Source organism: Malus sylvestris, chromosome 6, assembly GCF_916048215.2.
Source record: "Malus sylvestris chromosome 6, drMalSylv7.2, whole genome shotgun sequence".
NCBI classification, from domain to species: domain Eukaryota; kingdom Viridiplantae; phylum Streptophyta; class Magnoliopsida; order Rosales; family Rosaceae; genus Malus; species Malus sylvestris.
Window position 1 is genome coordinate 4,656,923 of NC_062265.1, and position 17,039 is coordinate 4,673,961.

Sequence of the window (17,039 nt, forward strand, 5' to 3'; positions counted from 1 at the left end):
AGGGATGGAGATGTCAGTTTCCTCATTAGCAAGGATGGCTCAAGCATCTGATGAGTCACCAATGGATTATCTTACCAGGTTCAAATCAGCCAGGAATTGGTGCCGAGTACCTTTACCCGAAGTCGAATTTGTCAGGCTTGCTTTGAACGGCCTCGACGTCGAATACAAAAAGAAATTCTTGGGGGCAAACTTTCGGGATATGTACGAATTAGCCCAGCATGTCGAGCAGTATGATTACTTGCTCCGCGAGGAAAAGATTTCGAAAGTTCTAACTCGGGGGACGATTTACAAGAATCCTACTGTCAATTATGCATCAACCGAGGATGAATGCGTTAGTGTGGATGCAGCTGAGATAATGATAGATAAGCCATACGTCTGCAAGGCACTGACTCAAGTTGATTCTAAGGAAGTCAAAACCCGCTCGGCTACTGAAGGAGCACAGAAACCGTCAAAAGTTTATACTTTTGATATTACAAAAGCCGATGCAATTTTTGATCAACTATTATCAGCAAGGATCATCAAACTTCGACCTGGGCATAACATTCCCAAGGCCGAAGAGCTTAAAAGGAAGATATATTGCAAATACCACAATTCAAGCAAACACACGATAAACAATTGTGTCGTGTTTCGAGACAACGTCCAAAGCTGGATTGATAATGGCAAACTGAAATTTCCAGAGAAGAAGATGAATGTTGATACTGACCCATTCCCCACGGCAACAGTAAATATGGTTGATGCATGCCTACCTAAAGACAAAGGGAAAGGGAAGGCCGAAGATGTTGCGACGCAACGCTTTCGGAATCAGAATTCTCGGCCACGTTTCATGGCCGATTTTCGTTCAAACAAACCGCCTACAGCTTTAACGGGACCCGCTATTGTCAAACCTATGATAGATTATACCACCGATGAAGACAGTGGGGTAGCAGTTTTATGCAGCAAATGTAGAGCCAAGGTCGGCAGTGAGCCAGAGGAGAAACCCTTTTTGCTTGTAACCGAACGACCTATGGACGCAACCCGGCAAAAGGTAGCCAACGTAGGCCAACATCAAGGGGTTTTTGATAGGCTCAGTCCTAAAGTACGGATGGAAGAGACACCCCCGGTCAGGCGGCGCCTCGATTTTGATGCTTCATTCTATGACGATGATTACTATAAACGCAATTCTAGCAGTTCAGAATCATCGCGGAGCCAAAAAACCTTCAAACCTCCCAGCCTAGAGATCAACGTTGGTATACATATCATTCTTCGAAAGGCGTCTACACCGCGTTGTCCAAATCCCAGAAACGCCGGCATCAAAGGATAGATTGCATGGCCCGCCGACGGGCAGCCTAAGAAATTTCGGTCCCTAAATGGCGGCCGAAGGACACAATTGCTACTGATGATGAATGACCACCTCCAGCCATTATGACAGAGTTGGCTCAAGGGAAACGGCTGGTCGACCAAGATGTCGAAACCACGTTTGAAGAGGCCGATAAACGGATCATCTTCGACCAGGGGAGATGAAGGCGCGCCTTGAACATTTCAGGCAAGAGGCCGAAAGAAAATTAGCCCCGCCGGCTATACAAGGACCTTTGATCAAGATCTGACGGAATTTGCACCCCCCGTTCCTTGGGGAGGCTTTGGAGTACATGCGAGAATTCCATAAGAAACATTCGGTCAATGATCTGTATGGCTTGCCAAAGGCATGCCAGGACACCATTGATCTAGTCCTGACTTGTCCTGATGCCGAGCGAATCATCCAGAAAACCTCAGACCCAGGATTGAAAGCAAGGTTCCAGCACATACGAGAAGCTCGTGTCCTTGGATTTGAAGTCGACCCATACACTGATATTGATGCAGCTGACCTTCCTTTCTCAATGAAGGACCTTCAGTATTTACGATATCACTTCGAAGTATTCTCGACTATTTCGCTCTTCGGCCTTACGACCGATGAAATAGCACATGTTGCACGTCTGGATGCTTATCTTGACACTAGGGATACCCGGCTACACTACCAGGAGCAGGTCCTGACCTCGAGCACACTGTCGATCTCAACCTCACATGAGGTAGGTACGCAGAACCAACAAGTTGCCGAAGCAGCACCACAGGATCAAACCATCGAAGAAGGAACAGAAGAGTCTCGTTGTCCAACCTTGACAGCAACAGAGTCCGCGGTTGCCGACCAGATAAGAGATGAGGCTAGTGAGGAGGGTCCTAACCTGATGGGCCCGTCAGTCCTGGATAACATGGAAATCAGTATGGTCCATGTGTTACCCGCTGATTTTCAATCAAGCACGACCCAACCGAATTTCCTCGATGGTGACGTAGTCGCCGAAGAAGTCGGCCATGTTGATTTTGTATATGTTGCTAAAGTTGAGTCAACGACAAAAGATGATAGTCTAAAGGCGGCTTTGGCCGAATTGTTTCCTCGTTCATCATCGGCCAAACTTCACCATTTAAAGCCTTTGTATGTGACAGCCCATATCGATGGGTATCCAGTTTCTAAAGTTTTCGTCGACTGTGGAGCTACAATCAATATTATGCCTCTGAACATCATGAAGGCCTTACGTCGCTCGAATGACGAACTTATTCCGTCAGGGATCACAATGAGTAGTTTCGTCGGCGACAAATCCCAAACCAAAGGTGTACTTTCGTTAACTATGAATGTTGCCGATCGCACTCACATGACTGCCTTTTTCGTGGTTGATTCCAAAACCGAGTATAATGCACTGCTCGGTCGAGACTGGATTCATCAAACCAGCTGTATTCCTTCATCATTGTATCAAGTGCTTGTCTTTTGGGACGGCAACTCGGTCACTGTTCACCCGGCCGATAGCCAGCCCTTCGAAGCTAACATGATCCAAGCACGGTATTATGATGACCACGTCGGCTACATTACATTGCAAGGCTTCAATGAAGAAGGACGGCCGACTCGGATTTCGGTTCAGAAAGCTATCGAGGTTGGCGCCGAGACTGTCCAGCAGGATTCGGCAAGACTCGGATTAGCCAATTTCCTCCCCGAAGCTGATGTTTGACATCGATCGGGAAACACGTAGGGCCGCGATTTCATCTACTATGGAACGCCTGCTGGCCCATTGGTATACTATATCTAAACAACCAAATTCGGGCGTTAACCTCGTCGAGTTCCTTGCCGAAGGAGATAATGGTCCTATCTTATCTCTTGATAAAATTCAAGCCGCCCCGGCCAAGCTCGAAGATCATCGGCCCCAAGTTAAGGACCCCTTGGAAGAGATTAATGTTGGGACAGCCGATGACCCACGACCTTTGTTTGTTAGTGCGTTACTTCCCCAACAAATGAAGGACGAGTTTCGTGCCTTGCTTACGGAGTTCAAAGATTGTTTTGCTTGGAGCTATCATGAAATGCCCGGCTTAGAGCGTACTCTGGTCGAGCATGAATTACATATTAAGCCCGGATGTAAACCTTTCCGTCAGCCACCTCGTCGATTCTCGACCGAAGTGCAACTCGGCATCAAGGACGAATTGGTTCGGCTTTTGAAAGCCGGGTTCATTCGGACAGCTCGATATGTTGAATGGTTGGCAAATATCGTGCCTGTTTTAAAGAAAAATAGTGCACTACGCATCTGTATCGATTTCAGAAATCTGAATCTGGCAACTCCCAAAGATGAGTATCCAATGCCGATTTCAGACCTGTTAATCGATGCTGCGGCAAATCATGCAATCTTATCCTTTATGGATGGACACGCCGGGTACAACCAAATATTCATTGCCGAAGCCGATGTGCACAAAACTGCTTTCCGTTGCCCGGGGGCACTCGGCACTTACGAATGGGTTGTTATGCCATTCAGCCTCAAGAATGCCGGCGCCACATACCAGCGGGCGATGAATACCATCTTCCATGATTTAATTGGAACCATCATCGAAGTTTACATCGACGATGTTGTCATCAAATCTAAACGCCGACAGACACATCTGGACGATCTCCGACAGGCTTTCCTCCGCATGCGTTGGCACAACCTCAAGATGAATCCTGCCAAGTGTGCCTTCGGCGTATCGGCCGGGAATTTTCTTGGTTTCCTCGTGCATCACCATGGGATTGAAGTCGATGAGAATAAGGCACGCGCAATCATCAATGCCCCGCCCCCAACGACGAAGAAACAACTCCAGTCCTTACTCGGACAGATCAATTTCCTCCGCCGATTTATTGCCAACTTCGCAGGTAAAATGAAAGCGTTTTCCACGCTTTTGAAACTCAAGGACTCAAATAAATTTGTGTGGAACGACGAGCATCAGGCGGCGTTTACGTAAATCATCAGGCGGCGTTTACGTAAATCAAAGTCTCCCTCACGAATCCACCTGTCCTGGTTCCTCCTCGGCGTGGTAAGCCTCTTAAGCTCTATATCTCGGCGGCCGAAGAGTTCATCGGCTGCCTCCTTGTGCAAGATAACGATGCCGGACGGGAGCATGCTATTTTTTATCTCAGCCGCAATCTCAGTCAACCGGAGATCAATTATCCAGCCGTTGAGAAGCTGTGCCTGGCCGTATTTTTCGCCGCTTCCAAGCTTCGGCATTATATGCTCCCATCGATCACCCAAGTCATTGCTCAGACCGACGTCGTCCGCTACATGCTCACCCGACCAATCGTAAAGGGCCACATTGGGAAATGGACAATGGCACTGTCCGAATTTAGCTTGGAGTACGTAGCCCAGAAAGCTGTCAAGGGCCAGGCACTGGCTGATTTCCTTGCTCAACACCCCTCCCCATACGGTTTTGGGGGCAACGACGTTGAAATCGGCATGGTCCATACGCGCGACAACCACTGGACAATGTACTTTGACGGCTCCAGTACGTCATCTTCGGCGAGCATGGGAATTGTCGTTCAATCCCCGAACCACGATCGCTGGTTATTTTCGCTTAAGTTGGATTTCGAATGCACCAACAATCAGGCCGAATACGAAGCCCTAATCGTCGGCCTTGGAATCCTTCATGACCTGCGGGCGACCCGCGCCCTCGTCTTCGGCGACTCCGAACTTGTGATTAACCAACTCAATGGTTCTTTTCGTTGCATGAGTTGTACCCTGGCACCTTACAACATGGTCGCCAGCTATTTGGCCGAATCCTTCGACGGTATTACATTTAAACATGTTTCCCGGTGTCACAATACCGACGCCGACGAATTGGCTCAAATTGCCTCCGGCGCACAACTCCTGGGGGGCAAGCTAGGCCGAGATATACCGGTGTTACGACAGTTATATCCGGCCTTGGTTAACCAGCAAATCCTCCCACGCGACGACGTGATACGCACCAGGGTTATGTCCTTACCTTCGTTGTTGGATCGGCAGGACTCTGTAGAGATTTGCACGACCGAGGTAATACCAGATGATTAGAGAACACCCATTATGCAGTACCTTGATAATCCTAATGGAAAACATAGTTGCAGGACACGAGTCCACGCCACGAACTATGTCACGTACCAGAACGAGTTATACCGAAAAGGCGATGATGGTTTGTTACTGCTATGCCTCGGCCCCCAAGAGAGTGCTCGGGCGATTAAAGAAGTCCATGAAGGGGTATGCGGAGCTCATCAATCCAGACGGAAAATGCGATGGTTACTTCGACGACACGACTATTTTTGGCCGAGAATACTAAAGGATTGTATCGAGTTTGCACGAGGATGCGTACAGTGCCAAATCCACGGGCCTATACAAAGGGTCCCGGCCGAATCACTGCATTCGGTCACTAAGCCATGGCCGTTTAGAGGATGGGCTATGGACGTAATCGGCAAAATCACGCCATCTTCTGGAGCTGCTAAGCATGCATGGATAATAGTCGCAACTGATTACTTTACTAAGTGGGTCGAAGCAAAATCATATGCCGAGTTAACATCTAAGGAAGTTTGCGACTTCGTGGAGGAACACATTGTGATCCGATTTGGCGTACCGGAAACGATCATAACCGATAATGGAACAATCTTCACAGCCGAAAGGTTTAAGGAGCACACGGCAAATTTGAAAATTCAACTGGAACAGTCCACACCGTATTATCCACAGGCAAATGGGCAGGCCGAGGCAAGTAATAAAGTGTTGATCGGCATCCTCAAAAAAATAATAAAAGAAAGGCCTGGCATGTGGCATTTGAAGTTAAACGAGGCATTATGGGCATACCGAACGTCGCCCCGATCGGTTACTGCAACAACCTCATACGCATTAACATACGGACACGATGCAATGTTGCGAGTCGAGTTAAGTATAAATTCGTTGCGATTGATCGAACAAAGTAGTTTGTTTAGCGCCGAATATAATCAGTCCATGAGACAAGAATTAGAAGATTTGGAAGAAGGGTGACTTAACGCTTATAACTTACTGGTGGCACAAAAACGGATTGCCGAGCGAGCATATAATCAAAAGGTGCGACGGAAAACATTCGGCGAAGGTGAATTGGTTTGGCAAACGGTGTTACCCATAGGACTAAAAGATCCTAGGTTCGGCAAGTGGTCGCCAAATTGGGAAGAACCGTTCGTCATACATAAAGTATACGGAAAAGGGGCGTATCATCTTAAAGACCAGACCGGTTTGGTTCACAGATTACCAATCAACGGGAAGTTTTTGAAAAAATACTACCCGGTCATGTGGGAAATGAGGGAATAGAAAACCATTTCATTAAGATTGATAAGTATATACAAAATAAGCAAGTCGGTCGGTTTACATTCAAGTACATTCAAGGGGAAGGAGGTAGAAGAGTGCTGAGCAGGGCCTTCAACTCCAACCACCGCACCTCGCCCATGATGACCTCGGCTTGCCGATTCTTCTTGTCCAGCTTCAACCGCTCGACTCGTTTTGTGGTCACCGCATACTCGGTCAGGCAATCTTTTACGCCCGATTCGAAGTCCTTAGCAAGATCGGAGGCAATGGCCGACCTACGTTTCACTAGTTCCACCATTTGACGGTCAAGCTCGACCAATGCTTCTCCTTTTACCTTTAGGGTGTCGATTTTCGGGCGGAGAGTGTCTTGGACAGCCGTGGCAGCTTGCAGGTCTTGTTCGGCCTTTAGAGCGGTCTGGAAGATACTAAATGTCTCCCGAACCCGCTCCAAGGCCGACGATGCCCGAACGATAGCATCTCCGCTCAGACGACCGTCAGCTCCGAGGTCGTTCAGACATGCGTCAAGCAGATCAAGACCATTACGCTCGAGCACTTGCGACGTTAAAAGCGACAAGACTTCTCGCAACTGAGACAGAGCGGTTGAATCGGCAGCTTCAGTCGTGGGGGTCGAAGGACCAGACCCGGTAATTGTGCTGGAAATGAGGGCTTTGAATTCGACCTCCCACGAAGCCTGCACATACAAATTAGGTTAAGCTCAAAAGAAGTCATGACAAGGATAGCAAGAAAGTTGCATTTTTTTAACCTGCCGAGATGAGACCTCGGCCATGTCTCCAGGATCGTTGCTCGAACCCAAAGAACTCAATGGCCGAGCCCAGTGTCTTAGATTGCTTCTCAGTTCACGCGGCCGATGGAGGTTATCTACGTTCGATGGCCACTGAGGCGGCCAAGAAATATAGATAACGCCATTCGGTGTGTAGAATTTTCGGTGAAAAGAGTGTACAGGCACCTGACATTTAGTATTTTCCTCGTTTAGAATTCTAAAGCAGAAAAACAATCAAGGAAAGACGGTAGAGGGTACTTACGAAGGCTGAAGTAACCTCATGCGGATGAATGTGGAAGCCCTGGTCTTGAGGATGAACGGGCGTTTCCGCTGTTGCCTCGGGTTCCTCGGCCGGTCGTTTGCCACGGTCGGCCGCGGAAGGGCCGACTGGGACAGTCGCTTCGGACGCAGGATGGACATCCTGGTCCTGTGGAGGAGCAAGCGTTTCGGTCGCCGCTACTGGTTCCTCGACCGGTCGTTTACCACGGTCAGCCATGGAAGGGCCGATTGAAACAGCCACCTTAGACCCAGGAAGAGGGTGACGGCGGGGATGAGGGCGACTCACCACTGGAACTTCGTCACTCCTTTCGCTCTCTTCCAGAACGACGACCGAAGGCTTTGGAGGTGCGGGAGAAGTCTTCTCGGTCGCAGGGACTGCCCTTTCTAGGGCAGACGTAGCCCCAATCGATGGAGCTACGACTGCTGCACCAACCTCAGAAACAGGCCGTACTTGGACTGTTTTTGCGGTTGGAGTTGGTTGTTTCTCGACCTGGCCGACGGTGAGAGAAGGGGAAAAACTGGGAGTCGTTGCCTCCGGAGTCTGACTGGAAATGACGTGGATCTCCCGTGCTCCTTTCTTCGCCAACTTTTTGACCCGCTTGGCAGGCCGAGGGAGCTCGATGGTCGGCTCGGCCTCTTGACGAGACCGTTTGCTCGGCAAGACAGGCCCAGCGGTTTTAGCCTTCTTCGAGGTGACCGATTTTTTCTCAGCTGCAGCTGCAGCGACCACTTCCACATTTTTCAAGGACCGGCTACCTGAGGAAGCAAAAGCAAGTCAGCAAAGCAGATCAGTAGTTCAAAATTGAAAGAAAAAGGTAGAAATAAACCATTACCTTGGGTTTGGGGGGCAGAAGCCTTTTTAGGTCGACCACCGAAGAGTTTGGCGAGAACAGTTTCGACCGGGGCACCAAAGAACTGTTGGGTATATTCTTCCCACCAGGCACCGAAGGTATCAGTGCAAAGAGTTTCTGGAGTGGCCGGTCGAATGCGGAATTTCTGGCACCGCTATTGGAACTCCCTCTTTGCGTCGCTGCATTCCTTCTCTGAAGAACCAGTTTCGCGTCCACGGCTCAGGACGGACCGAGAGGAGAGAAGGGGGACCGGGCAACCTTGGAGGTAGCCAAGCTGCCGAGCGAGGAAGTTTGGGTGATACACTTCCCAACTCGCTCGGCGGCCCTCACAGCCGAGAGGAAGGTCGCGGGCAAGCACGAAAGACCCCCAGGATTGACGAAGGTCAGCCTCTTCGTCCGCGCCCCATGCTGATGTTAGAAGTCTAATCGACGAAGGGTATTCTCGACGACGACAGATCAAGAATTCGTCATCAGAAAGGTCGTCGAGAGCGAAAAAGTATCTGAACACTTCTTCAACTTGGTGGGGGGGATTGGCCGAAGAGCCAGTTGGGGGCCAAGCGCTTCCTCGGGCGAAAAATCGGCCATCGTTGGCCGAAGAGGGGCAAAATAGACCTGCAACCAGAGCTGGAAGACCCTGAGGGGCCCATTCTGCTGCGGATCGACCTTGTCGAGAGTGACTTCGGCCAAGCAGCGTAAGAGATGTGCGAGTATGGCCGGGCTGAGGGCCAAAGTGTGACCACTAGCTAAGGCTTCGGCCACTGGCATATTCTCGACCAGACATTTGTTAGATTTGGTACAACAAATAAATTTGTTGTACTAATAAAAGAGGAAAGCCTCGTGCTCCCATTCTCGCAGAGCCTCATCTCTTCGGCCGGCAAAATGGAGGTAGAGGGTGTTGTAGTTGAAAAAGTTCTTGTGAAGCTTGTGGACCTCTTCCTTCGAGGGTGTTTGGCCATCACCGCTCAGCGTCTCAAGGGCCCGCTTGTCGAAGAGCACATTCAAATTTAGGTTCGACGGGTGCCCAGGGAGGGCAGCATCGACTGGAATTCCAGTTGGGGAAGTCCCCAAGATGGCAGTGAGGTCGAGGATGGTGGGGCCAATGGGGCCGAGAGGGAGAACCATGGTGTTAGTAGCCGAACACCAGAAACATGAGGCCGCCAGGAGAAGCTCCTTGTCCAGGATGATATCCATAGACGAAAGGCGAATGGCATCATAAATGCCTAGGGCTTTCCATTGCTCGCCGAAAAGCCTCTCCATTCGTACAACCCAGGCTGCCCAGGCTGCGGTGGTCGAGGGCCAGGAGCCCTGAGGCCTCGCCACCTCCCACTTCAACCATTCAAATCCTTGCAGCAAGGATGACAAGCAGTGCTTCTGGAGAAGCCCGGTGATGGTTGGTGGCACCGCCGCCTTAAAGAGAGGACCCAAGATTTGGTGAGAGGTACTCATGTCACTCTCAAATCGGATAGTCTTGATTGAACTCCGATCGATGATTTTCTGGCATTGGTTGCACTCCTTAGAAAGCTTGGAGATAAAGGAGGCCATGGTGAATGGTTTAACAAGAAGAGAATTTCCTGGGTTTAAAGATTGAGGAACGAAGACTTGGGGAGAAGAAATATGTGCTGGAGAACAAGGGCAAGAAATTTCGGAGTGATTTTGGAAGCGTAAAGTATGAATGAGGGATTTCAGTATTTATAGGATTTTGGCAGGAAGGGCAATCGTTGGAAATTCAAAACAGAGGGCAAAATCGACCGAAGGAATTGCTGATCATGATTAACATTTGGGAAATGCAGTTGAGAAGACCGAAGGTCTCAGGTTTTGGGGGCGCACGATTGCGTGTGACGGCGAAATTAATGGCGGAAGACGTTTCGACGCCTGCACGATGACAAGTGACTCACGGATTGAGGTAGTGGCTCGCGGATTGAGGTAGTGGTTAAGTTCAGCCATAAGATCATGATGGCAGGACGGTTCAGGCAGCCGCACGCCTTAGACGTCATTATTGGGGATTGGCCGTGTTGGAGGACGCCACGTGGCGAGTTTAGTTAGCGGGATCAAGATCGTGCAATCATGTTCAATAAACGCGCCTTGGAACTCGGGCACTAGGGTTCTGAGTGGTAGATTCGCTTCTTCAAGGCCGAAACTCGGCCGAAGAATTCAGGCCGAGGACCTCAGAAGCGAGGGGGCAATGTTTGGGCCCAAAATAATAGTTTGGGCCGAAGGAAGGATCATCCTCGGCCCGAGAGGCCGCGCGGCGAGAGGGCCATGGATCGTTCAACTCGTGGGCTTCCAAGCCTAGGTCGGGTAGATCATAACGCAAGTCAAGTCCTAGTACAATAAGGAGTCTCGGCGGGATCAGTAACCCAGAAAGCGAATCCGGCTCAGTTAAGGACTAGGTTCACAATCCTAGTGAAGATAGGACTGGTCGAGGTGGTGTTGATCCGAAGAGGAAGACCTAGTCCGAGTAGGATTTTAACTCGGATTCAAGATACAGCGCTATAAATAGGGGAAGCTGTGCGTCAGAGAAGGCCCCCTGCAAATCAATACAAAATTGCCCTGCGCAAATTCTCACAACTTGTGATTTTTCTTTTTCCTTTTTCGCTGACACATCTTCCGTTGGCATCAACAGCACTGTGGAAGCAACCGGTGATATCTTAAGTCGGCATAGATAGCTCTGTCACCGTAGAATCAGTCAGTCTCGCAGTATCTTCCGTTGGCATCAACAGCACTGCAGTGAGAACGATTGATTACCATCCAAGTCTCGGTCGAGAAGGATTTCTGAATCCTTGTTGGTTGAGGTCATCTCATCAGCCTTCTCGGCGAAGTGAGGTGTCACAAGTGATTACATTCGGCACGTTGAAAGCCGAATTTGATATTGAACTTCGTAAAAATAGTAACCTTGTCTTCAGGTTCGAGAGCCCAAGAGGCCGAGACGTGTTCCTTTCTCGGCCGCAATCGCAAGACGCAGAGGTCAGCCGTGCACCCAACGCAACATCAACAAATTTACTCCTCGGCCAGACTCGGCCGACGAGTTGGCACGCCCCGCAATCACCGAAGGACGTAGTTAGCTTATAGATTACTCGGCCTGCGCGCCACGTAGGCTTTGTAGATTCTAGGGTCAACAGATATATATATATATATATATATATATTATGAAGTATTGGAATATAATGAAAGCATATGGGGAACAAACATATAATGTGTGTTCATTTAAGTATTCAACAAGTCTCTTACAATTTATTGAAAAAAATAAAATGCAAAATAAGAGTTATCTATTTTCTATCTAAGTAAGTCTCAACCTAGGCGGGTCTGGGCAGGTTAGACAGGTGCCTAGGAGGTATAGGCAGGCGCCTCAGCATGTCTAGGCGTCATTTCTTAATTTTCAAATGTCTAGGCATTAATCGGGACGGTGACCAGCCGCCTAGCACCTAGGCGACGCTAGGCAAGGATTTTTAGAACAATGTTGGTAAGTACTGTGCATTCAACAAATTATGAGGAGTAAATAAAACAACTTGATGTGTGCTCTGTTTTCTCAATGTTTATACCAAATTATTAGAGTTTTTATGACAAATGGTCCTTTATGTTTTATATATTCATCAGTTTGTTACTCAATGTTTCAAATTCATCAATATCGTTCATTATCTGTCGCTCTACTCATTAATGTTGTCTCTAACAGAGTTAGATACCAAGAACAATATTGATCTGTAGCGCAATAGATAAGGGACCACAAATGAATTTACAAAACATAAAGGACAAATGAATTTAAGAACCCCGACATTATTTTACAACATTATGTACCAGCTTTCTCATACGTAGAGCCCACGAACAAAGTACGGCTCTGCTGAAGATGTGGTGCACAACATAGCACAATCATGCACTCTCTTTTCATACGTAAATGTCTTTTTAGCAGCTATGGCCTACAGTTGCACAAATTCTTACATGCATAGTTGATTTTTACATAAAAAGCATCCCAATTTCAAAAGTAATAACCTGCTTTCGGTTCCCTCCGCAAATCATGCACGTACACCTTTGTCAACATTACACAAAAATCGAAGTTGGGCAGCTCATATAAATTAAAATTAGGCTTATTTCTAGTTCCATCTTTAAAACTTGATTTTTTTTTTTTAAATTCATTTTATTTATATAACTCAAAAGTTATCAATTTACTATTTAAAACTTAAAATTCGATACATTATTTATAGAATTAGATTTTGATCTCATTTTGTCCTTTAAAACTCAAAAGTCGTCATTTTACATTATAAAATTTAAAAGTCGCTCCACATTGCCTTAATTCTGTTAATTCCGTTGTGTTGGCTTGATTTGAGTGCACCAAGCTAATCAATTTCTTTTTTATTTTATCTCTGCAACTCAAGCACAACAACCCAAAAAAAAAATCAATTCTTAATTTCTTATTTTAAACTTAATATTTTTTTATTGATGAATGCTAATGGATAGTGGATATTTATAATCCAATTCATTGGTTCATGTGACATAGGCTTATTCGGTAGTGGGTCCCATATATAGGTTTCAAGGGTGACTTTTTAGTTTAGGGAGAAGAGAAGGGACTTGAATTGTCTACCCTACCATTTCGGTGCCCTCCCCGTGCCCTCCTGTTTTGTGTGGTCACGGTTAAGCCACGTCAACATTTTATATATTTTTTTTTATAAAAATAATAAAACAAAAAGAAATAGTAATATAAAATGTTGACGTGGCTTAACCGTGACCACACAAACAGGAGGCACGAGGAGGGCACCGAAATAGGAGGGTAGACAATCCAAGTCCGAAGAGAAGATCTACAAGTCAAAGTAAAATAAATTTTAAATTTTAGATAATAAAATTGTGACTTTTGAGTTAGAATGAGTAAAGTGTGATCAAAATCGAATTTCATGGAGCATAACTAAAAGCAACCTTAAAATTAACCAATATGATAAGACCACACCACCTAGTAATGTTCATGTCACGAGATAAATAAAATTAATTAAACAAGCTAGAGAAAGAAAAGGACTGAATTATTCATCCTAATTAATATAGATTATATGATAATTAGGTATAGCCTTGCTTGTATTTGCGGAAAAGGTCTTCGGTTTTGGCATTCCGAAAGGCACAGCAGCCTATCAAATAAACGGCAACGAGAGCAATGAGAGTGATGAGCAATATAATGTCGGCTCTTCTCCATTCTTTCTTGAGATTAGCAAGTAATCCAGCTTTGCAGGAATCGCAGTTGAAGCAAAGTTGGGTCTGGTCGTTGTTCCAATTCAGGCAGTCCATGTCGGCTGCGTTGTTGATGGGACTTATCCAGTACGTTGGATTCACGAACGTGTAACCACATTGTGTGGGTGGCTTACAGCATCCTGACTGTAAAGATAACAAATTAAATTAAACGAAAGAAGAAGCATCGCCACGAGGAATAAAGCATAAAGATGTATGAGGAGTTGCACTAACACAAGGAATAAAGCATAAAGATGCATGACGATGAGGTTAGAACATCTCTAACAATCTTGATTAATTTACAGTTTAAAACAAATTGATTTTTTTTAAACGATAATATTAGTGGGTTAAATTGTTAAGTATTAGGAGGAGAAGGATCGGTGGAGATCGAATCTGCACCAAGTATATATATATTATTGTTTTCCGCCATTTAATAAAAAACCATCTCCAAAACACATTGAACTGAAGTACTTAACAGTTAAGTTTTTGGATCAAACAGAAATGAAAATAATCATCGTTAATTAATTTGAAGACCTGGAAATTATAGTGGGAATTGGAAAAGAAAAAGAATTTTCAACTTTACAGAAATCCAATATTGGGCCTATCAAATGTGAATAGGACTCGAAAGAAAAAGAAAATTAGCGGGATTAGTTTTCTAGCTTGCCACAATAAATTGTACAATAAATTACAAAAAATAGCTAACAAAGAAAGTATGTTCAAGATCTTATAGTATTCTCTCATTTAACCGATCTTATATATATACACCTACGAGATTAAAACTATTTTTCTAAAATCTCTATTTTTATAAATAAAAAGCCCAATTCCTTAAGCACTCCAAACACGTAATTGTTTCATTAGAAATTATATTCAAGCTGACTTTACATCGGATCCATATGAAGAAAAACAAGTGAAAAAGAATAAAAATTTAAATTAATTGATGTTGGAAGAAAATGATACAAAATTGTTTACCTGTAAGGGGGTAATGTGAGCGTTAAAAAAATCTTGAGCCATGCTGTAACTCTGATTCAACTCAGCGCACATATTTGTAGAACTAAGACAAGTTCTTATGCGTTCCCACTTAAAAGGGCTTCGAACTCTACGGCGAAGCCAACCGGAGTAATCATCAAGATGATATTCTAGGTAAGACCGGCTCGGTTCAAGGTGGCCGGAGCCTCTAATAGTGACCATGTAGATGAAAACCACCAAAGCAGCAAGCAAGATTATAAGAACCAGCATGGCAATGAGGTAACAGATAAGGAGCCATGGGATCCTCCAAAACGCTCCCACAAAGCCGGCGATGGCCACAACCAGGAACAAGATGCCTAAAATTATGACAGGCCATTGTAAAAGTTTTACACAAGAATTGTCTGGCTCTGTTGCGAGCCAAATTCCTGTACCAATGATTGGGATTGAGAGGAGCATCGCAACGAAGTTGATGGCTCCGATGACATTGTTGCTAAGTGCCATTTCGGTCTCTAGATCGATATGTTCCTCTTCTGTTTAAAAAGAAAAAATCAAAGGGTAGGGAAAAGAAATTAAGGTAGGAGTAGCAAAAGCCAGAAGGGCCAAATTCTTTTATTATACAAGGGACTATGGGAGAGGAAAATCAAGCGCAGAACCTCGAGTTCAGATTTAACCTTTAAACCCTATTGGCATCAAAACCAACACTTTTTGTTCCTTCCCTTGGATCCATGTAAAGATAGTAAAGCAAGTGGGAATGATTTCTTTTAAAGCGGGTTTTGATCTTTAGGTTGGACAATGTTATTCACACATCTATTTTTATTTCTCACACTCTTATAAATTTTTTGTTATTGATATTCTTCAATACATTCAATACGACTACTAAAATTAAAAGAAATGTATGTAAAAAGTAACAATTGATGTGTGGATAGCATTACCTATTAAGTTTTATCTCATACTTTGAGTGTCACGTTTTTGAAAAAGAATACCTTGAACAGGATGAAGGAATTAAATAAAAAAGACGAGTTGCAAACAACTAATGCATAATCGTGGAAAGATTTAGAAGGAAGTAGTTATCTCTGTAGAATAATGCTTTTGGCAGCTGCATTCACATGAATCGGGCTTTGCCCTAGAAATTTTGCATTGCACAAGGAAAACAATTTGTATGGGTTTACTGTCATCGTGGCTTCCCATGCATTCCAATAAAATAATGATATAAATAAGATTTAAAAAAAATACATTATACCATTAGAACATGACATTATGTGACAATAAATTCGTTTTATTTAAGTCATCTGCACAAGACCCCAACTAAAATAACTCATGGTTTTAAACTTTTCAAGTCTTTGGAGTTGGCCCAGGTGTAGAACTTGATATTAATATTTTCAAATTCCTTTAGATATGAGGGATTACATTCTTTGTTTTACCATAAATGTTACGGTTACGGTAACATACTAAAAAAATATTTTATTCGTCCATAACAGCTAAATAAAACAGCTACCGTGGTGGTGGTGTTTGTGCACCTTGGTCAGTATGAGGCTTCTATTCTAGGTTAATTCATCAACTTTTATTATAATAATGCAATAAATTTTTCCAACAAAAAACAACTATAAAATTCATACAAAATTGAGTATTACCTATCCGATATCCTTCTCCTTCATATGTCATGATTGGTTTCTGTCTGATGCATGTTCGGTTGGAGCAGCAGCAGAATTGAGTATCTGCAACATCATAATTTCCATATATTCGAAAATGCACAACTTATGAGACACCATTTAAAAATAAAATTAATTACTAAAACAAATTTGTTCTTTATTTGGATGTATAGAGACTTACCTTAGAAATCGAAGATCGTCGACGGTGAAAGTATAGGAAAAAGGAAACGAGAATTGGGATATGAAGGGAGAGAAAGTTTTGGAGTTTGGAGGATAGAAAATTTTGGAGTTTGTTGATACACAAAATCAGCGAGGACTTTGGTACAACAGAAAGTGTTAAGTTTGTGACCTTCGCTAGATTGCTCCGGTCACTAGTATGGATATGTATGTAAATAGATAGAGACATGGAAGCAAACACAAGATGTACGTGGTTCACCCAGATTGGCTACGCCTACGGAGTAGAGGAGTTCTCAATAATTGTGAAGGGTTTACACAAGTACATAGGTTCAAGCTCTCCTTTAGTGAGTACTAGTGAATGATTTAGTACAAATGACATTAGGAAATATTGTGAGATAATGATCTCTATTTATAGAAGAGAGTTTCTAGTTTCATTTTGACATTGACACGTGTCGTGTTGTGATTGGCTTCTGATGTTGACACGTGTCGCGCTATGATTGGCTTTTGATGTCGACACGTGTCGTGCTGTGATTGGCCT

General features: G+C 44.9%; 1 protein-coding gene across 1 annotated transcript; it reads right to left on the minus strand.

Moving 5' to 3' along the window:
* Positions 1 to 13,395: 13,395 nt before the first annotated feature.
* LOC126625947 (protein TORNADO 2-like) lies at positions 13,396 to 15,409 on the minus strand. Its single transcript, XM_050295074.1, has 2 exons — positions 14,679 to 15,409; positions 13,396 to 13,856 (listed from the first exon to the last, which is right to left on the minus strand). The coding sequence occupies exons 1-2, from the start codon at positions 15,174 to 15,176 to the stop codon at positions 13,545 to 13,547; spliced, it is 810 nt and encodes a 269-aa protein (XP_050151031.1). The 5' UTR covers positions 15,177 to 15,409; the 3' UTR covers positions 13,396 to 13,544.
* Between the last annotated feature and the right edge of the window lie 1,630 nt (positions 15,410 to 17,039).

What these genes read in the sequence shown, in the direction of transcription:
- LOC126625947 (XM_050295074.1), bottom strand. Translation starts at nt 15,176, where the DNA reads ATGGCACTTAGCAACAATGTCATCGGAGCCATCAACTTCGTTGCGATG. An exon ending in CTCACATTACCCCCTTACAG is followed by an intron (nt 13,857 to 14,678) that starts GTAAACAATTTT and finishes TTATCTTTACAG; the next exon opens with TCAGGATGCTGTAAGCCACC.